Genomic DNA, 21,946 nt, shown 5'->3' on the forward strand with positions numbered 1-21,946 from the left:
CTCTGATGTTTTCGGGGATGAGAAGAGCCGCCGGCGATTTATGGTTCTGCGTTAAATTGTAGCGTAGCCTATGGCGTAACCTACGCCGTAGAGGGAACCATAAATCAGCCTTTATTCTGGCGAGATCTGAAAAAACTTCGCAACAACGGACAAGCGAGTGATTATGTACATTCACTGAGTGAATATTATGAAAGTAAAATATATATTTCTCACTAGAAATGTAATCAAAATGCATTTTTATGCAGAAACTAACTCAAAATATTGATTTTATTCACTAAAAATGATAAATGTCCGCCATGTTTTTTTGTTTGATTCAGTCTGCAAATGATGACGTAAAGCATTCTGGGAAATTTTCTCTAGCCCTCGGTCGACGAGTCAGCATCTGAAATCCCTCGCTGTGAAGGGGTAGATTCATACCCCTTACCCCTCGTTATGCCCACTACCTATACATGCAAAGAGGAATTGGGACACCACTACCCTCACGGGAACGCACAAAATATAGGGGTAGGGCTGAAAAGTAGGGCTAGGGGGTGTATTGGGACTGGGGCAGGGTGCCTATATTTCTGTTGACCACAAAACTAATTATCATCTGAAATTCTAATAATTCCATCTGCATATCATATAAGGCCGACAGTTTGATTTTATGGAAAGGGTCAATAACACCCTTGACCTGCAGCAATGTCTTCATGTTTTGCTTCGACTCAGTGTGTCGATCCCTGCACTCTCTCTCTCAGTGACTAATTAAAAGTTGATAGTCACGTTACAAGATCAGCGCTCACCTTGGCTCCATGTCATTGACAAATACAAATCAAGCCAGAAATCTTGGTGTAATTATTTGACCTTTATTGACCTGAACTTCAACAGCCATCTAAAGTTTATCACTAAATCTGCCTATTACCACCTGAAAAACATTTCTAGAATTAAGGGGTTTCTGTCTAAACAAGACATGGAAAAAAGTATTCATGCATTCATTTTCAGTAGGTTGGATTATTGCAATGGCATCTTTACAGGCCTTAACAAGAAATCTATCAGGCAGCTGCAGCTGATCCAGAACGCTGAACAGAGTCCTTACAAACACCAGGAAACTGGACCACATTACACCGGTCATGAAATCACTACACTGGCTTCCAGTGAGTCAAAGGATAGAGTTTGAAACCTTACTGCTGGTCTACAAAGCACTGAATGGTCTTGGACCAAAATCCATGCTGGATCTGTTAGTTCCCTATGAAACTCCCAGACCCCTGAGGTTCATCTGGATCTGGTTTGTTGTGGTTCCCAAGAACCAGAACCAAGCAAGGTGAGGCAGCATTCAGTTATTCTGCTCCTCACCGGTGGAACAAACTTCCTGTAGACCTGAGGTCTGCTCCAACTGTCAGCTCCTTCAAATCAGGCCGAAAAACATTACTGTTTATACTTACCTGCTGTACTCTACTGCCCTTACTTTTTAACAACTTTTGCTTTTTATTATTTTACCTTTTTTCTTATCATTTTATTTCATTTTATTTGTTATATACTGTTGAATTGTATCTTGCCGCTTTTAATCTTGATGTGAAGCACTTTGAATTACCTTGTGTTGAATTGTGCTATACAAATAAACTTGCCTTGCCTTACAGATACTGATTCAGGCCCACAGACAGGGTTAAATCTTAGACCATAAGCACGTTTTATATTAATAGTTTTAAACTATTTAAGTTTAAAACTAAGTTTAAGTTATAAATTACTACTTTTTTCTTTTTCTTTTTTTTTTTACATACCGTAAATTCGCAGGCTGTTACTTTAGTTGACATGTGAGACGTTTGCGGGCTTTTATTTTGAAGCTGACGTCACTTCCGGAAAACGGCGCGCGAGGTCTGTATTTTGCTGCTAGCAAGGTGACGTGCAGTCTGAGGCTACGTTTACTTTGTGTTGTTTTATCTCAAAGCTTTAGTTGTTGTCACTGTTTTTACGGGAGTCATATCGCGACATGAGAGTCAACACTCTCAGATGTCGTCATGGTAAGCTTCGTTCTTTTTTAAAAAGATCTACTTTTCTCCGTGTTTTCTCCAGCTCTGACTGTATTTATGAGTAAATAACTTGCACCAACGTTGGACAGTCTGTAATCTTGTGTAGTTTTACCTTTTTCTTTTGCGTAGTTAAGATCTATTTCGTTTGATGTGTGGTCAGATGTAGCTCACCCTGAGTTCGAATTATATCCCACTTTTAATTGAAATATCTTAAAAAACAAACAAACCAAACACTATTTTTCTCCCCACGTGTGCCATGTAACACACCTTAGACCTGACTCAAGTCACCTGGGATGGAATCACCTCCTAACAACATGTATGATGCATTCAAAGACCAGATCTGGACAGGTAAGTCCTGTCCCAACTCCGATCATCAACATCTGGCAAGAGAGTCCAGCTAACAATTAGAAATATCAAATATTATTTTTTACATAGATACAATTGACACATCAGTGTCTCTCTTATCATTCTTCTACTGGCTAAATTTAAGCTTTTTATCATATACACTGTTGTAAGTGGAGAAAAATGAAGCCATCTTTCCAATGTTTTGTTCTCTCTAAAAAAAAAAAGTTAAGTCAAATAACTGCAAAAAAATTATTAGCTGATATATCAAAGTATCTTTTATTTTAAAGGGGACCTATTATGAAAAACACGTTTTCTCTTGCTTTAACATATATAAAGTGGTCTCCCCTCAGCCTGCCAACTCAGAGAAGGAGGAAAGCAACCAAATTCTGCAGTGTCTGTACAGCCGCCCGGATGAGCCATCCAGTGTGATGTGGCTTCTACGAGCTGTTCAGATTCTGCTCCCTTTTGTTACGTAACCAAAATGCAAACCACGCCCACAACTATAAAAGCGTGTAACTGCATGAGAGCGTCCGACTATCGCTTTGCACTGCGCGACATCGGACGCTCTCTGTCCATCTCCCTCCAGCAGCTGCCACTTTATTGAGGTTTTTGTAGTGAAATGAGGAGGAATCGTAGAGATAACTTCTCATTTCAACTAACTGGATCGGCCGTTCCTCATCCATGACTGTTTCCTACAGCGCTTTCAACCGGCTTTCAACGCGAGCGACAGGAAGAAAATTGAAGCATGGAAATCTGCAACGCAATGGAAATCTGCTCCTGTCGTTATGTAAAGACAGGAGCAGAATCTGAACGGCTCGTAAAAGTCACATGACACTGGACGGCTCATCCGGGCGGCTGTACAGACACTGCAGAATTTGGTTGCTTTCCTCCTTCTCTGAGTTGGCAGGCTGAGGGGAGACTACTTTATATATGTTAAAGCAAGAGAAAACGTGTTTTTCATAATAGGTCCCCTTTAAAATGCCTCACCTTTTTTGTTATTAATTTTATTTATGTTTACCTTATTGTTTCTGTGTCTCTTGTTCATGATAACTCCCAAAATATGTTCTATTTTCTTATATTGTATTGTATTTCCTCCACAAGCAGTTTGTATAAATGTTAATAAATGTTTTTGTTTATAAATTGTGTTCAATTAAAAAAAAAAAAAAAGTCCAGCTAATTGTAATGAATAAATAAACACCATGAATTGCTAGTCATTTTTTAAGATGAATATATTTTGATGTTTGACAGTCACTGAGGATATGGTTTGTGTAAATGCACAAGCCATAATACCATGACTCCTTAGAGGTGTGTAGTTTTTAGTATACTGTTTACCTGTCTTTGTTCTGTGATTTCAGAGCTGGGACCACTGGACCCGAACTGGTTTGAAATACTGAGTGGGCAAACGTCTGTTCACGAGGTGTCAGATCAAGATGACCTTTGTGATAATCAAGAGGCAAATTTTAAAACACCTTTTGAAAAAGCTGATGGCAGTCAGCTGTTTTCAACCCCTAAAGTTTTCAGACACAGTCGAATTGTGTCTCCAGAAATTGAAGATGAGCAGTCTTTCACAGCTGCACAAGGTAATCTTCAACTGTCGATGTGAATGTAGTTTTTTATTTTTTGTAGAATTTTTAAATATTAATTTAGTCAGGTTTATTGCTATAAACTGTTCCTACCTATTGGTGTCTGCATGGATGAACTTACCTGAGATTAAACCAAAACACAATGTTCCACTGTGGTATCTCTTAGAAAAAGCAACATTGCCATGCACAGCAACACAAAGTCCCAGCTTGTTTAAGCTGTCAAAGGAGAGGTGAGTAAAACATAAACTACATAATCATTTTTCAAAGTGATAATTGTATATTTTAATATGTTTTAAGTGCAACTCTATTGCAGCCTAATGTCCTGACAAGTGTTTGAAATCGTTGTAAAAACTGAGATGCGGGTCGCTATTTTTATGCTTTTTTTCCCTTCACATACATACTTTTAGTTAGATACTTTTGTGAGGCTAAGCACAGAGTGCTACGCATATCTGTAATTTGATAAAAAGAGATGTGATAGTTTTTTTTTTTAAATGTATTTATTTTTTTACTGCTTTCCTGCTCCTATGTATGTATGAATATATATATATATATATATATATATATATATATATATATACATAACAGCAACACACTGTACTTTCATCGTGCCTGATTTACCTGGAGTCTTCATACATGTCAGTGTCATTTGTAGGCTAACATTGCTTGTTACAACATTGCTATTCAGTTTGGATTTTTGTTTACAGCTCTTTTTATCGCAGTTACTTAAGGCCCTTCTACATAGCATTGTTGTGATAAGAAGAACTGAAATATACTGTAGCTATTTGTACTTCTGGTTTGCCATCATTTATGCTGCGATTTCTTTCCTTGATGTGCGCTTGAGGTGCGTGTAGTCAAGCTGCTCAGGACTTTGAAAACAGATGCTTAAAGGGGACATATTATGGCATCCAATACCTATTTTAAACAGGCCTTGAATGTCTTAAAAACAAACTTTTGATTGTTTTTGCTAAATAAATTAGAAATCTAGCCTCTGAGCCATGTCTGCAGCCTCCCAGTCTCTAACCTTCTCTATGTGGGATTCTGAGTGGGCGGGGCTATGATAATGAGGCACTGTGCTGATTGGCTGCCTGAATGTAGTGATACACCGCTACGAAAAAATGGTGGAGGCTCCGGCTGGCGGAGTTAGTTGCGGGCGTGGTTTCACACATCGGAGGCCAACCTACGGTATGTAAATCGCATTTTGGTTACGTAACGACAGGAGCAGAATCTGAACGGCTCGTAGAAGTCACATCACACTGGACGGCTCATCCGGGCGGCTGTACAGACACTGCAGAATTTGGTTGCTTTCCTCCTTCTCTGAGTTGGCAGGCTGAGGGGAGACCACTTTATATATGTTAAAGCAAGAGAAAACGTGTTTTTCATAATATATCCCCTTTTAAATACACTAATGAAGGCATGCTTTCCTTCACATATCTTTTGTTTTAGTTACTGAGTTAGAAGAGTTTGTTGGCTTGAAGTTCTCCAACCATCCATTTGTAAATTGTTTAGGATCTTATAAATGTAAATCATTCGCAAGCTCCATTTTCCACAAAAAGGCTATCTTGCATTGGTTGGTCTGTTTCTTCATTATTTTAATTTTGCTTATTGCTCATCTTTCCTTGACTTGTTTTTGACTATTTGTATCCATAGCCACCAGCATGACTGCCATTCCAAAGAGTGCAACAGGCTTCTTTTTTTGTTGTTGTTGCTGCTTATCTTAGGTGATTTGTCACCACGTCCAAATGTTTCAAGTAACATCACCTTTGCATCATATGGTAAAATCTGTAACCCTTGATGCTTAGGTGTTGTGCTTTGGGAATGTATTTCCCCATGCTGATTATAGGAAGTGTTTTGAGGCACCATTTTCATGTTAGTATTTTAATAATTACTGGTGGTGTCCCTTCTGTTGACAGTTATAGATGTTTGCTTTTGCTCTCTTCAGGGTCGCAGGTGGGAAATGCCGAGACATCCAGACTCGGAATGAGGACAGCTTTGGTGAGCATATTATGTATCTGTTATTTATCCATACCTTTTCTATATTAAAACATTTCATACCTCTGTCTTATTTATTTGCTTTGCTCTGTATAGATTTACTTCACACCCCAAACAAATCCCCGGTGAGTACATTAAATCTGACACCAATTTTATTTTTCTCACAACAATGCCTTCATTCAAATCTAAGGAAATTGCTCACATTAACACTTCCTTTCTTGATGTTATTTTTTTTCATGCTCCAGGTCAGCTATGTAAAGCATATTTCTGAAAGTCTTGGTGCACAGCTTAATCCTGACGTTTCATGGACTAGTTCTTTGAATACACCACCAGCAGTTCCATCCACCCTGATTTTATGTAAGTAAATAGTAGTAGTAAATGTAGTTGTTTAAAGTCTACCTGACTGACTACCTGATTTGTTGAATGATATACGAATCTTTTCAATGTTGCAGCCAAGACTGATGAGGAACCGTGTCCACCGAGTGCTACTCCTGACAGAAATTTTGTTGTGAGTAATCTAGTTTACCCAAGCCCACATCAAAGACAGTGACAGAATACATTCACATTATGCATTCTTCCATCTACCATATTTTCTGGACTATAAGCCGCACCTGTATATAAGCCGCACCCGCTCTATTTAAAAAAAAAAAAAAAAACTATTAAAAAAAGATATACAAGCCGCACCTGTATATAAGCCGCTCTATTTAAAAAAAAAAAAAGATATGCAAGCCGCAGATATTTATGTTGTTAGATTAGATATTTACTACATGTACAGAACCATTTTGAACTGTAAATGATGTACATGTTTGTACCTAAATAGATCCTTTCCTAACGGTGTCTTTTAACACGGCAGCAACTTTGCTGATTAAAACCGGACAAAACCAAGAGAAAATAACCGGTATTTATTTATCTGTTTGAAATCTGCTTCTACCTAATTCTATCTGCTAAAGAAGAAGTAGCGTATTCTTCTTTGCATTTATTTTGTCTTAGTTTTGATTGTAATACCGGTTAGAGCGCCCCGAGCGGTGGAAGAAAAAAAAAAAAAAAAAAATCCACAGAATAGCCGCACCTTTGTATAAGCCGCACGGTTCAAAACCTATGAAAAAAGTAGCGGCTTATAGTCCAGAAAATACGGTAATTATAAGAAATCTGAGTGTACATGAAATGAGAAGAACTTGTGATCTGAGATTTGACTTTGCAAATATATGTGCACATTGCAAGAGATTAAACATCTGTTTTATAGAGAGACCAAATTGTTGTGATGTTTCAGATTACCTCTGAAACTTTTCTCTCTTACTTTTCTAGATTGTGCGGGAGCTTTTCCCTTCTCTGTCAAAAGGCTCCACAGGTGATGCACCTGAAAACAACAACGTAGCTGATGTTTCTCAAGGTAGACAGTTTGTTCATATTTAAATGGGGTTATTAGGTTAAGGATAAAAGAAAGTAAGAAAAATGTATGCATTGCAGCAGATGCTTGATTTTGGTTGTAGAAGCACAGTGGGGCCTAATACTGACTGTTATCTTGTAATCTAAAGGTGCTGTTTCCACTGAGGCCCATGACCGTTCTCACGGTACCCTCAACGAATCTGCTTGGCAGCAGAAAGTTCCAGATGCTATTGAGGACGGAGAAGTTCGCAGCACGGTGGCAGAAGTTATCAATGGAGCTGAAAATGTTCTCTCTATTTTCTTTGCCAACAGTAGTTCAGCTCTGAGAAAAGTGAAGCATGAAAGACTCAAGCGGAAGCAAAACATTCAGATAAAGGAGACTGATTGCAGCTCTGCAGTAGCACCGTCGGCATGTAAGGCTGCAGCTGCTGAAGAGGAAGCCATTGATGCAGAATCTGACAGATTTCCCTCAAGCCCGCTGGTCAAAACTGGACATGGTGCAATCAGCCAATGGTCTCCATTGAGTCTGTCAGAAATCCAATCTTGTACTGAGAATAGCACTATCTTAAAAGAAAGACTGCAAGGTGAGGCTAATTCTAGCCCACTTTCTTGGCCATCGGGCAGAATCACAGACTCTGGATTTATTAGGAAAAAGAGACTATTTGTTGACAGTGTTAGGACTTTGAAGAGCAAAGAAGAAAAAGATTGTCAATTTCAGAAGATGGCTTTATTATCAGGAATTCCTGAATCCATTAACACATCTCTCATGCCTGGTAAGAGTATGTATGTAACAATATACTGTAAAACGGGAAATTGTTTTTAGACAATAACTAAAGGTATTCCATTGTGTTTCATTATTATGTTGTTTTTCTCAGGACAAGAAATGAATGGGAAGCATTTGGAGAAACTCCAACCGGAAGCAGATTTCTGCGGCACTGGGAATAGTGAACTGAAAAAAGGCTCTGAAGAGGCTAAAGTCCAGGATCTGGACATTTCGCAGCTTTCCAGAGATTTTGCGCAAGACTTCAGCCAAATGTCGGACTGTATTCAACAGAGTAAAGTAGCTGAAGATACTTTTTCTACATCAGCATGTCTCTCTGCCCTGAAACAGGCAAGGGAGAAAGAAAGGCAAGCAACCTTACAGCATAACATGGATGGTAACAATAGAAAGCATATTTCCACCTTTGATCAAAGTTACCACATCAGTGAAGGAATTATAAATGACAGTGGTTTCCAGTCTGCTGTAACGAACACTACTCATTTGACTGCAACGCCACTTGGTCCTTGCTCAGAGAACACTGGTCAAAGTCAGCAGTCCTCTGGCTTTAAGACTGACATCCACACAGCTAGTCCTTTCCCATCTACAAAGGGAGGAAATGGAAAATCACATTTGGATGCTGAGGCTGGAACCACTCTTCCCAGTGTGCAGAGAAACATCCCACACTGGACACTGGACCCCAGAAGAGAAGGCAAGTCGGATGCAAATAGGAGATCAACAGGACAACCAAGTGGTGCAAAAAGAGTGGATAATATGAACTGCAAGCCATTAAACGGTCAATTTCATGATGTCCTGCAAGATAAAATGGAAGTTTCTGTTCCATCTGCCAACGCATCAGGATTTAAAACCGCTTCCAATAAAGGTATACGCATTTCCACAGCTAACCTGGAGCGAGCCAAGCATCTCTTTGAAGAGACTGAAGGTAAAAAGACTTTTAATAATCTGTCCACCAAATGTGACTCTGCAACTAAATATAAAAATAACATCAGCGATGGATCAGTGCAAAGTGTTTCTTCTAACTCAAACCCGCTACCTTCTTTGTGTAAAACATTTGGGAATTTCAGTTCCCAGTTAACGGCTTCACAAAAAGCGGACGTAACGGAACTTTGTTCTCTCTTGGAAGAAGCAGAGAGCCAGTTTGACATTACACAGTCCAAACCTCCCAAATTGCAACAGCATTGTCAAAGCAATGGTGCGACTCCAAGAAAAGCTGCAAAAGAACTTGATTCTGATTTTCTTGCTGGAATAAATTTTGATGACAGTTTCAGTTCAGATGCTGAAAAGCAGGAGAAACAAAGTGCAAAGCCGGACAAAATGGACTCAGTCTTAGATGATAAAGCAAATATTGGAACATTAAACACCACGGCTCAATCGACGGATTGGCCATTGTCATATGCACCGATGAAAGAGAACTCATCTGCATCACTCTGTTTGAAGTCCACCTCTGAAGATACAAGGTATCATTCTTCAGCTAAACCTAAAAACCGTGACAGTGCTGAGTACGGTGAAGCCACCAAAGTGCAAAACACCAATACTTTTGTGCTTGGTGTGGGATTTAAGACTGCAGGAGGAAATCTACTGAATGTTTCCAAAAAGTCTCTGAGTAAAGCTCGAGCTTTGTTTGCAGATTTGGATAAGAATCCTCCAGATGAGGAATCCACAGACAAGCAAAACAGTGAAATCGATGCCAAAATGGATCAAAAGTGTAACTTAGATAGGAAAGATATAATATTCACTCCCCAAGAAAACTCTAATGGTGGGGAGGGAACTTCAAAAGATGGCAACGTTGACACAAACACGTGCCAAAGTGGTTTCCACATGGCTAGTGGGAAACAAATCCCAATTTCAGCAAACTACATGGAACAGGCAGACGCTTTTTTCAAAGACCGTGTCATAATGGAGAGTAATGATGGCATGTCTGATAAGAACATAAAACACGTTCCTGACAGGTCTGAGAATAAGAAAAACCATTCTGAGGGACATGTTAATGGATGCACTAAGTTTGAAAGTGGAAATCCTGGACTGGTAGCACGTAACACAAAACGACCACATCTGGATGAAGTGGGAAGTAAAGTTACACATGCTTTGCAAAATGCAGTTCCTTTCCATGGAAAGCAAATTTTGCCTTCAAAGCCTTCCTCCTCCGTGCTTCGCACGACATCAAAGGATATTGATTTATCTGCCACAGATGAAATGATAACTGGTTGTGGATTTCGTACAGCCAGTGGGAAAGACGTTTCCGTGACGGCAGATGCTCTAAAAAGAGCAGAATGCCTTTTGAAAGAGATCCATACGCCTGAGGCCATCAATGATCAACCAAATCAAAAAGAAACCTCAAAATCAGGACAGCTCAACGATCGGGTTTTACAACCAGAAAAAAGTGGATTTCAGACTGCTAGTGGAAAGGTTGTTGGCGTTTCATTGGCGGCGCTAAAGAAAGCAGAAACACTGATGAAGGAGTGTGCAGGGGTTGAAGGTGAAATCAATCCTCCATTGTTACATCACAAGATTCCAGTTACTGGTTCACATCGTGGGAATTGGGGTTTTTCCGCGGCCAGTGGTAAACCTGTGGCAGTTTCATCCGAGGCCTTACAGAAGGCTAAAGCTTTATTCAGTGACATCGGTAAAACTAGCCCAGCTGTTCCAGACACAAGGACCAAGACAAAAAATGAAGATGCCCGAGATAATATGGAGACTGTACAACGTGGTTTCACAACAGCAAGTGGAGCCAAAGCCCACGTGTCACGGAAGAATCTCTTAAAAGCAAATCATCGGCTGAAAGAATTTGATGATTTGGTTTTGACCAAAGCAATGCAAGAGGAGGATGCTTTTTTCAGAGAGTTTGATATGGATGCTGATGATGCAATGTTGCCAGAAGATGTGAGTAGCGTGGGTGGCAGCAAGAAAAAAATTCCTGCTAAACTTGATCCGGATCAAAGGGAGGCTCCTACGATTTCTAAAGAAGCTGCAGGTGATTCTGTTAAGGACGTGGACGAACAAGCACAACAAAAAGGAGACATTTTGACACCAGAGAAAAGTGGATGTCAAACAGGCAGCGGAAAAGCAATCGGTTATTTATCTCCACCTCCCACCAAAACTTCAGGTGAGGCTTCAAATTCATTGTTAAATCCATGTGAAGGAGTTGAGGATAAAAAGGGTGCAACAACATCCAGATCCAAGCTCACATCTCTTCCATTTAATGGCGGAGGATTTTGTGCTGCCAGTGGTAAGCCTGTAGCAGTTTCATCCGAGGCCCTTCAGAAGGCAAAATCTCTGTTCACCGACCTTGGTCACATCGCAGATTTGCCAGACATATCACAGAAAAGGAAAAGTGATGGGAACCAAGACAATGGTGGCAATACAGTGGGGATGCGTTGTGGTTTCACAACTGCAGGGGGAGTAAAAGTCCATGTGTCAAAAAAAAGTCTCATGAAAGCAAAACATCTTCTGAAAGAATATGAAGACGCAGATGATCTCAAGGATGGCACGATGGACAGTGACGGCAATAATTCAGGGAGATGTAAAAGTACAGAAAATATAAGTGGAAGACACCATGTGAAGCAAAGCCTTTCCAAATCAAATCAGCATCAGAGGGAAATGGCAGACTTTCCTAAAGAGCATGAACATGGAAGCACCGAGTACTCAGACAAACCGATGAAACAAAAGGAAATCACTGTGCCACAAAAGGGTGGTGGCTTTCAGACAGCCAGTGGAAACGTCGTTGCCATTTCATCTGAAGCTCTGAAGAGAGCAAAAATCCTGTTAAGTGACTGTGAAGAAGCTTCATCATCACATTTCAAGCTTCCAGTTACTGATCCAGTTTCCAAGAGTTGTGGGTTTTCTGCAGCGAGTGGTAAGCCTGTGGTCTTTTCTTCTGAGGCTTTACAGAAGGCTAAAACTCTCTTCGGTGACATCAGTTTGAGCAAAGACACTGCAGCTATTTCAGACACGAAGAAAAGGGATGAGAAATGTGAAGAAGCTGAAAAAAACAGAGGGCAAATACACTGTGGTTTTTCAACTGCGGCAGGACAAAAAGTCCTCGTATCAGAGAAAAGTCTTTTGAAAGCAAACGACCTTTTGAAAGAGTCTGATGATGGTGAATGTCATTATTCTTTTTCAAATTCAACAACCTCACAGGACACCCATAAGTCAGATTCATCAAAAGGGAAATATCTGAACAGAACTTTAAATTCCACTGTTACCCCGGATGATGGCAAGGGCAACCCTCCAGAGAGAGAGACGTCCTTAAATGATGAGCCATTCTCTGCTTTGAAGCAGAGTGACCATCTAAACAAAACAGTTGTAAGTTCAAGCATACAAGGCTGTAGTTTTATCAAAGAAAAGACACGATGCACCAGTGTGTTTAAGTTTCAAGAGGACAAAGTTGTCACATCAGGGGCAGGTAGCCTAACGGACATCCCTGAACAAGACGTGCCACGTGTGCTGAACTGTAATATAAATCAAACAAGCAGGAAAAATCCATCTGGAGTTGCAAAAGCAGACGAGTCTTCAGTTCTAAATCTTCAGTCACTTGACCTCAGCGGCTGCACCGTCACGCAGCAGAAGTTTCTGGCTCAGGAGGCATTGGACTGCACAAAAGCCTTGCTAGAAGATGAAGATGTAGCAGGCCAAAGTCTAACTTTAGAAAATATGCCCAGTAGCGGATCTACAGAAGAACAACGTACGAGGAAAAGAGTAATGGGAGATCCAGACCATATCGGTAAGTGTGTGTGTTATACTACACAAGTTTACATGAAATGTATTTATATTTGGATGATGTAGCTTTTTCTTAGTATTTTCTGATTTGATGGGTAAACAGTTCTGGAAACTTTGAGCAAAATCATTTTTGTTGTTGCTTAAATACTACAACTTTGATAAGGAAGGACATGTTTCTCTTGCTCTGTATAAATGAATTATTTGAAACCCATTAAAATGACAGCCTCCCTTAAATCTGTAGCACAGTTCAAGCATTTTATCACGTTACATGTCAGGTTTATTTTATCTTTGTAGGTCAGCCTCCCTCAAAAAGACGATTACTGGAAGAATTTGACAGGACTATTAATGGTTCGAGAGGCTCAGTGCTCCATCCTGTTAAAAGTTCTCCGATTGGTAAATCACCCACACAATAAACAGCTGTCTAAAATGACATATACATGTACATATTTATCATATTAATATCTTTTTCACCTTTTTTTTTTTTTTTTTTTTAAACTAAGGTTTAATGAAAGACAGGGGCGTTTTCAGATATGGTGGCTCTCTTCATCCAAACATCACAAAGCCATTCAGGTGAGCCTGCGTGTGCCCAAACAGATGATGAAATCCATCCGCTCCTTTAGTTATATGTGGTTATTTTATCTTTATCTTTTTTTTTTTTTTTTTTTTACAGTGAAAGAAAAAGCAATGTAACTACAGTATTCCAAAAGACACCACTTGCACAACAGTCGACCCCAGGAGACTGCAGATCAGCCTCTTCCAAGGTTCCTGCATTTGTTCCTCCATTTATCAAAAGTGCAAAAATGGAGACTGGCAAGAATCCAGCGCCCAAAGAAAATGCAAGCGTGTCTACATTTGTTCCCCCGTTCAAAAAGCAAAAGACTATCCTGCAGGAGAGCTTCTCTAAACAACAGGACCATCAACCCCTAACAGGGCAGCCCAACAGCAACACCTATGTACCACCAACTAGGAAAATCCAAGACACAACAGATGTCATTTCTTCAGTTGGCATGGCAAACACTAATACAGTGAATAATCAAAGTGTTCCTGTTACTTGTGGATCAGCCAGTTCTGGTGCAGATGTATCACACGTGGATGCCACATCTTCTAGAAACCAAGGTATAGAATCTTTTTTTTTTTGTTATATTGGTGTAATGGAAATGGTCTTTAACGTAATTGTGATGAATTTTGCTTTTCCTTTTGATAAGATGTTCCAGATGATCCCGAGAACATTGAGCTGGCACGGGATATGCAAGACATGAGGATCAGGAAAAAGAAGCGTCAAACCATCCGACCTCTGCCAGGGAGCTTGTTTCTAACGAAAACCTCAGGAGTGGCAAGGACCCCGTTAAAAGTAGGAGTGAATGGAAATCCTCCGAGAAGATACACCCCAGAACAGGCAAGCCATATCCGTCCCTGGGCTCGCGAGCACTTTTGCTATTGAAAGTTATGTTCAATTGTGTTTTTTTAAGAAAGTGGAGCTTTATTTGGCTAAGAACAAGATGTTCTTTGTCTTTTCCGCAGCTATACGCATATGGAGTCCATAAGCACGCTACTGAAATCACTAGTGAGACTGCAGAGTCTTTTCGCTTTAATTTGCTCCAGTTCATCAAACACGAAGCATTTCTTGATGGAGGTGGTGTTCAGCTTGCTGATGGGGGGTGGCTGATCCCCAGCAATGATTGCACTGCAGGAAAAGAGGAATTCTATAGGTATTGTTCATTTTAAACTAATCATAATAAAGAAGAAAAAAAAAAATCAAGCATGTCAGATAACTGCAAGCTCAATGCACTTAATTTATATTTGCAGAGCATTATGTGACACGCCAGGTGTGGATCCAAAACTGATCTCTGAAGCGTGGGTCTACAATCACTACAGATGGATTGTGTGGAAGCAGGCCTCTATGGAAAGATCTTTTCCAGAAACGATGGGCAGCATCTGTCTTACCCCAGAGCAGGTTCTCCTACAGCTTAAGTACAGGTATATAAGAGTAAAATGCATCACAACTTTGTATATTTACAGTTAGTTATTTACAGTTATGTTCAGCTTCATGAAATAGCACCACTCCCTATTGATGGCGAATATGTCGGTCATGTATTAAATGAGGAAAAGCCGCTGATTGTCAGCAGAGCACTGTATTTATATCTTCTGAAGCTTTGATTTGATGCTTTAGATATGATGTCGAGGTGGACCACAGCCGCAGATCAGCTCTGAAGAAGATCATGGAAAAGGATGACACAGCAGCCAAAAGTCTTGTTCTCTGCGTATGTGAGACCCTCTCCAGAGGTCAACCCCAGAGCAGACAGAGTAACAATGGTGCCAAGACACCACAAAGTGCTGATTCCAAGGTGGAGAATCCATATGCAGTGGTTGGGCTTACAGATGGCTGGTATGCTATTAAAGCCCAGCTGGATGAACCTCTGACTGCCATGCTGGAAAAGGGTTTACTGGCTGTTGGGGGCAAGTTGATCATCCACGGGGCCCAGCTGACGGGGTCACAGGACGCTTGTCCCCCTCTCGAGGCACCTGAATCTCTCATGCTGAAGGTAATAAAAGAAGGCCACAACTTGTTGAATCTGTTCACAAAAGTAACTGTATAACAAGCATTTTATTTTTGATTAGATCTGTGCCAATAGCAGCAGACGTGTACGATGGGATGCTAAACTGGGATTTCACAGAGATCCACGGCCATTCCTACTTCCTGTCTCGTCTTTGTATAGCACTGGAGGACCCGTTGGATGTGTTGATATTGTTATAGTGAGAAGCTACCCGATCCAGGTATGTGTTGTGCTTTTAAGGCATTGTTACATTTAAACATGGAAGGGTTACTTTTAACTGAATTTGTTATATTTTCCAGTGGATGGAGAGAAAACCAGACGGAGGAGTTGTGTTCCGGTCTGTTCGAGCAGAGGAGAAGGAGGCCAGGCGATACAACAGTATCAGGCAAAAGGCAATGGAGATGCTTTTTATGAAGATTCAAGTGGATTTTGAAAAGGAGGAGAAAGGTAGAACTCATCGTTTCTACATGTGAAATGCAAACAAAAACAAGTTTTAACAAACCGTCATATTCAGGGAGAACTGAACCTAAACGGAGAAGGCAAACGATCAGTGATCAGGATGTTGCCCGTCTGGAGGATGGACAGGACCTTTATGAAGCAGTGGGAAACGATCCGGCTTACCTCGAGGTGATAGGAAATCTACTTTGCTCCTTCTTGACTTTTTCCTCTCAAATGGATTTTCATCAGCTTATCTTGTTTACAACTTTGTCCTAGGCTCATTTGAGTGAACAGCAGTTGGAAACGCTACGTAGCTACAGGCATTCACTGATGGAGAAGAAACAGGCTGAGCTGCAGGATCGATACCGCCATGCTCTGGAGGAAGAGAACACACAGATGAACTGTCCCAAAAGAGATGTGACGCCTGTGTGGAGACTCAGCATTGCTGACTCTATGGCCCATCCCAGCTGTGGTGAGTCTAAGGGCCAATCCCAATACATCCCCTACTTTCTACCACTAGCCCTCCCTCACTACCACTACCCCTAAAAAAGAAGCCACAGATTTTAGGGCACTTAAAATCTTCCCAATCCCGGCCCTGTCCCAATACTCCCACTACTCCTACTTTCAGCACCACCCCTAAAATCAGGAAGCTGAGAGCCAAAAGCTGTTTTAATTTCAGCTGTAGCGCTGTTAATATGCCACTTTATTAAGTTTTAATATTTTTTCAGGCGTAAAATTATATATATATATATATATATATATATATATATATATTTATTTATTTATTTATTTTCTCTCTCACGTAGTTTTTGTTTCGTTTTTTCAAATCTTGCACTGTAGTGGTTATATTATGTTAAAAGGTTAGACAAAATAAGCTTTGGCTTCAGTCTACACCTTTTGGTCCTTGCTTGATCTACATGAAAAAAACTTTGTAACGACAACTAACTTCTACAACGTGACCAAATAAACATATCAATCAATCAATCAATCAATCAGTAAAAGTAACCGTTAAGATCCCCAACCTGGGCTCAGTTTATCCAAATAATGCCTGTTAAAAGTGACCTATTATGGCATGTAATGTATATTTTAAACAGGCCTTGAATGTCTTAAAAACAATCTAAAGCTTGTTTTTTCTACATAAATCATAAATCCAGCCTGTGGGCCCTGTCACTAGTTTTACCGCTTCTAACCTCTTTTTCTGCGCCTCATTTTTAGGGAAGGGGGGGGTATGATAATGAGGCTCTGTGCTGATTGGCTCCCTGAATGACGTGTAGCAGGGGAGGAGCATAAACCTCGCTCCGCCAGAGCAGCCCGAGCCTGTAAATTATCACAACACTGAATTTTCACAAATGGAAACTTTATTGTTAAAAAAATAAAATATGAGTTGTATATAAATAACATTTATGCACTATTTAAGCCGGATCTACCCGGCGGATGCTGAACGCTGGCCCCGGAGCAACGCCGGGCGCCCGGGAGCAGCGCGCATCACCGCGGCTTTAACGGGGGAATCTGACCGGTTCCGACCGGCCGGGACCGCAGGAACCGGCCTGGACTGGTAGCAGGGACTCCCGGGGACCGACCAGCGGAATTTCAGCCGGATCTGCCCGGCGGATTCTGCGCGCTGGCGCTGCAACTCCACGGCGGGCGCACAGATCGGCTCCGGAGCGCATCCGCGGCGCATCTCCCGTTACCGGGGATCGAACCGACAGATTTCGCTGAAAATCTCGGAGGGTGAAGCTGGTCCAGCCTGGGACAGACCCCCGAGGACCCAGCTCCCAAACCACCCGGGAACCTGGATGATTTAACCTGGATCCGCGGCGCTGCGTCCGACTGGCTGAAGGAAGCACCGCTCCAGCAGCGGAGAGAGCTGGTTGTGGGCGTGGTTTCAGCAGCGGAGGCTGAACCTATGGAAATGAGCGCCTATGGTGACGTCACCATAGGCGCAGATTCAGAATGGCTCAAAAAAAGGTCACGTGACACTGGGGGACTCTGTCCGGCGGGGGTCAGAGACCCTGCAGAATTTCATGGTATTTTGTCTCCCCTGTGCTGGCAGGGTGAGGGGAGACCACTTTATATATGTTAAAACAAGAAAAAACGTGTTTTTCATAATAGGTCCCCTTTAAGAAATTTAAGAAATAAGAGCCGCCGGTCCGGGGCGCAGCAGCTCACGTACAAACGTGATCGCCAGGTCAACCTGCGCCATTTAGCTAGTGTGCATCGGTAAACCCTTGATCCGTAGGGACAGATTCATAGCCACTACACTCGTTTTCTCTACTACCCCTAGGTGAAAAGAGGAATTGGGACACCACTACCCTCACAGGAATGCGCAAAATTTTGGGGATGAAAACGAGGGGTAGTGGGAGTATTGGGACAGGGCCTAAATGTCTGTCTGCCATCTTACATGTGTTGCATCAGCTTGCTTATTCACGTGTTAATGCCCCCCCCCCCCCCCTGTTTTAGTTTCCCAGTTGAATCTTTGGAGACCCTCCTCTGATCTTCAGGCTCTATTGAAGGAAGGGTGCCGATACAAAGTTTATAACCTTGTGACTTCAGACGGAAAGAAACGCAGCAGCATTGAAACAGTTCAGCTCACTGGGACAAAGAAAACCCAGTTTCAGCAACTTCAGGTACTGCAGGAAAAAAAGTCTTCTGTACACATATTGCTCATTTGTAATTTTGTGCACAGGTCGCATCACAGAAAGATGATGGAAATATTTGATAACATGCATACTAATTTGTCGCGCAGGTGTCCCAGGAATGGTTATCGGAACGTTTTCAACCAAGAGTCTCAACAAATTTTGTGAATCTACAAAACCCAGACTTCCAGCCCCTGTGTGGAGAGGTTGACCTCACAGGGTGTGTCATCAGCATCATAGATGGACAGGGTTGGTGATTTCATCTTTTTCTTCTTTTTTTTCCTCCTCTGTTTTTGTGTTGTTTGCTGAATTATGACACATGGTTTTGGACACAGGTTCTTCTCCTGCATTTTATTTGGCTGATGGACAGCTGAACTTTGTGAAAGTACGCTGTTTCAGCAGTCTCTCTCTGGTCGGCCTGGAGGATGTGCTTAAACCACGAGTCCTGTTGGCTCTGAGCAACCTGCAGCTCAGAGGTCAGTCCATGTATCCCACTCCCGTTGTGTACGCTGGAGACCTGACTGTCTTCTCTACAAACCCTAAGGAAGTGCATCTGCAGGAGTCTTTCGGCCACCTCAAAAGTGTGCTCCAGGTACAGTAAAAAACCCAGTCTCCACTGTTTCTCAAATACTTCTAAAATTGATTGCTCTACATTTCTTGCAGATGTTCTCAGATGCAAAAATAGACTCAATAAATATTAAAATATTAAATAATATAATATTTTTAATATAAATAAAAAATATTATGAAATTGCAAAGTAGTGTGCACTTTGCTATCTTGTGCCTTTTTTTTCCCCCCTTTTGTTGTAATATGCAACATTATTGGCTTCAAGTACAAAAGCTTTTCCTAATGAAAATATGAAGCCAAAGTTCTCAATGAGTCAATTTGCAGTTAACATTTCATTATGCATAGTAGCTAAATACATATCTAATTTAGTTTACTATCTAAGTAATGGATTTATCAGTCAAAATCAATGGTTTTCTACGTACACTCTATTGCCAAAAGTATTCGCTCACCTGCTTTGACTCGCTTATGAACTTAAGTGACATCCCATTCCGAATCCGTAGGGTTCGATATGATGTCGGTCCACCCTTTGCAGCTATAACAACTTCAACTCTTCTGGGAAGGCTGTCCATAAGGTTTAGGAGTGTGTTTATGGGGATTTTTTCTCCCAGAAGAATATTAGTGAGGTCACACACTGATGTTGGGCAAGAAGGCCTGGCTCTCAGTCTCTGCTCTAATTCATCAAAGGTGTTCTATCAGGTTGAGTTCAGGACTCTGTGCAGGTCAAGTTCATCCACACCAGACTCTGTCATCCATGTCTTTATGGACCTTGCTTTGCGGACTGCTGCCCAGTCATGTTGGAAGAGGAAGGGGCCGACTCTAAACTGTTCCCACAAAGTTGGGAGCATGGAATTGTCCAACATGTCTTGGTATACTGAAGCATTCAGAGTTAACTGGATCTAAGGGACCAAGCCCAGCTCCTGAAAAACAACCCCACACAATAATCCCCCCTCCACCAAACTTTACACTCGGCATAATCCAGTCTGACAAGTACCGTTCTCCTGGCAGCCGCCAAACCCAGACTGGTCCATCAGATTGCCAGATGGAGAAGTGCGATTTGTTACTCTGGTCTAGAGTCCAGTGGTGACGTGCTTTTACACCACCGCATCCAATACTGTGGAATAACAGGAGTGAGGAAAATGTCACGAGGAAATGTCACGACTGGATTTGTTGCGCAGGTGGCATCCTATCACAGTTCCACGCTGGAATTCACTGAACTCCTGAAAGCGACCCACTCAACAAATAGTTGTATAAATTGAAGCACCTAGGCATGCAGACTGTTTTTACACCAATCCAATCACCTGATTCTGATTATTTGGATGGGTGAGCGAATACTTTTGGCAATATAGTGTATTTGAGCTGGCGGTTTCATAAAGGTTTCTTGGTCGTTTTTTACTTAGGAGGGATTCATTATATTTTAATTTTTACTTTTAAATTTCTATTCAATAATGATGTTTACTAACCAGAGCCAAGTTTGATCAATTTTCTGTCCATCTTGATTTAAGTCCAGGATGTTGTTGAAGGTTAAGATGACTCCATGTCATTTTGTTTCTTTGGTTGATTGTTTTCCTTTTCTGTTTTCAGTGTCAAGAGAGCTTTTACCTAAATGCAGAGGAGAAGCTTTCAGATTTAGTGAAATCTGAAGGCCTCAGCTCGATTTCCTCTCCGGCTTTGAAACCACAAACCCCAGCGTCTGCAACAGACAGAGGCCAAGACTCAAAGACAAGTGTGAGTTTATGTTCAGGGTTTCTTTTCTTGGACTGTTTTTATATATTTCTTAAACCATTTCATACTCTTTTAGTGATAATCAAATTTTTAATGCAGGTGACGTTTCAGAAACCAGTCGGAAACCACGGATCTTTCACGCCTGTTAATAAAAATACTTCTGCAGTAGCTCCCTCAACAGAAAACGACCGGAAAATCCAGAAAAGGAGAAGAGCTCTGGATTATCTGTCTCGTGTGCCGTCTCCACCACCTCTATCCCATCTGAGCTCGGTGGCTTCTCCCTGTGTAAACAAGACATTCAACCCGCCGCGGAGGTCTGGGACCCCAGGCACTTTAAAAACTGCACACACTCCAGCTCAAAAACCCTCAGAGGCAACTGTGGAGCACGAGCTAGTGAATGATGAGGAACTGGCTATGATCGATACTCAGGCACTGCTTGTTGGGGATGTATCATAGATGTGCGTGACTGTATTTTGAAAAAACATAAGCTACAACTAAGTGTGTTTGAATACTGGACGATGCTTGTAACATTTATACTGTATAGGTTGTTATTGTGCCCATTAAACTTGGAACAGTAAAATCATGTGATCGCTTCTTCAATTGCCTGGTATGCTCACTGAGTTTAGTGTATTAAAGCTTTTTACAAATTCTGACATGCGTAACTCCAGTTTAGCCCTGCAGTATATGCACTGTTTAAGATTTTAGGCCTTTTGCCTTATTATTTTTGGACAGGACAGTTGGAGAGAGAGGAATTGTGACATAGTAACATGGTGTGTGGCCATAACATGTTGCATATAGAAATTAGCCTCTGATGTGGTGTTCACTTTTTGCTGTGAATGAGTCAGTAACTGAACTAATGAGGGACTCTACTCGGAAAACTGTAGCCCATCCGAAGATTTGGCATATTATGTTTTTTTTTATAATTTTTTTTTTTTAAGGACATTCTGAAAAACGTTTTGGTGCAGTCCAACAAACAGTTTTATAAGGTAAAAAGAAAATTGGTTGCATTGAGCAGGTTTCGCTAGTAATGAAGTTGCATACACATGAATAAGTTGCACTTTTTTTTTTTTTCCTTGTGTGTACATTTAATGTTCACTAGAGGATGAAAAGGAAAAGAAAACTGTAAATGGAAAAATATGTTAAAAAGAAAATATTTGAAATTACTGTCCCACAATTCTGGAAAATGTTTTACAATTTTTATTAGGGGATTATAATTTGCATTTGAAAC

The 21,946-nt window shown here is 41.1% G+C and overlaps 1 protein-coding gene across 1 annotated transcript; it reads left to right on the forward strand.

Moving 5' to 3' along the window:
• Positions 1–1,871: 1,871 nt before the first annotated feature.
• Positions 1,872–21,303, forward strand: brca2 (BRCA2 DNA repair associated). The gene is made up of 27 exons (XM_061720575.1): positions 1,872–1,994; positions 2,276–2,351; positions 3,704–3,928; positions 4,098–4,161; positions 5,871–5,923; positions 6,017–6,045; positions 6,166–6,277; positions 6,373–6,428; positions 7,226–7,310; positions 7,456–8,079; positions 8,182–12,804; positions 13,095–13,193; positions 13,301–13,370; positions 13,471–13,916; positions 14,006–14,196; positions 14,322–14,509; positions 14,607–14,777; positions 14,971–15,343; positions 15,420–15,575; positions 15,655–15,802; positions 15,870–15,982; positions 16,070–16,265; positions 18,254–18,420; positions 18,540–18,678; positions 18,765–19,021; positions 20,578–20,721; positions 20,818–21,303. The coding sequence occupies exons 2-27, from the start codon at positions 2,297–2,299 to the stop codon at positions 21,172–21,174; spliced, it is 9,141 nt and encodes a 3,046-aa protein (XP_061576559.1). The 5' UTR covers positions 1,872–1,994; positions 2,276–2,296; the 3' UTR covers positions 21,175–21,303.
• The last annotated feature ends 643 nt before the right edge of the window (positions 21,304–21,946 follow it).

Source organism: Cololabis saira, chromosome 4 (genome assembly GCF_033807715.1).
Source record: "Cololabis saira isolate AMF1-May2022 chromosome 4, fColSai1.1, whole genome shotgun sequence".
Classification (NCBI taxonomy): domain Eukaryota; kingdom Metazoa; phylum Chordata; class Actinopteri; order Beloniformes; family Belonidae; genus Cololabis; species Cololabis saira.

Coding starts and splice junctions, on each gene's coding strand:
- brca2 (XM_061720575.1), top strand. CDS start 2,297: ATGGAATCACCTCCTAACAACATGTATGATGCATTCAAAGACCAGATC. Junction 8,080..8,181: donor TAACACATCTCTCATGCCTG/GTAAGAGTATGT, acceptor TGTTTTTCTCAG/GACAAGAAATGAATGGGAAG. Junction 13,194..13,300: donor TGTTAAAAGTTCTCCGATTG/GTAAATCACCCA, acceptor TTTTAAACTAAG/GTTTAATGAAAGACAGGGGC.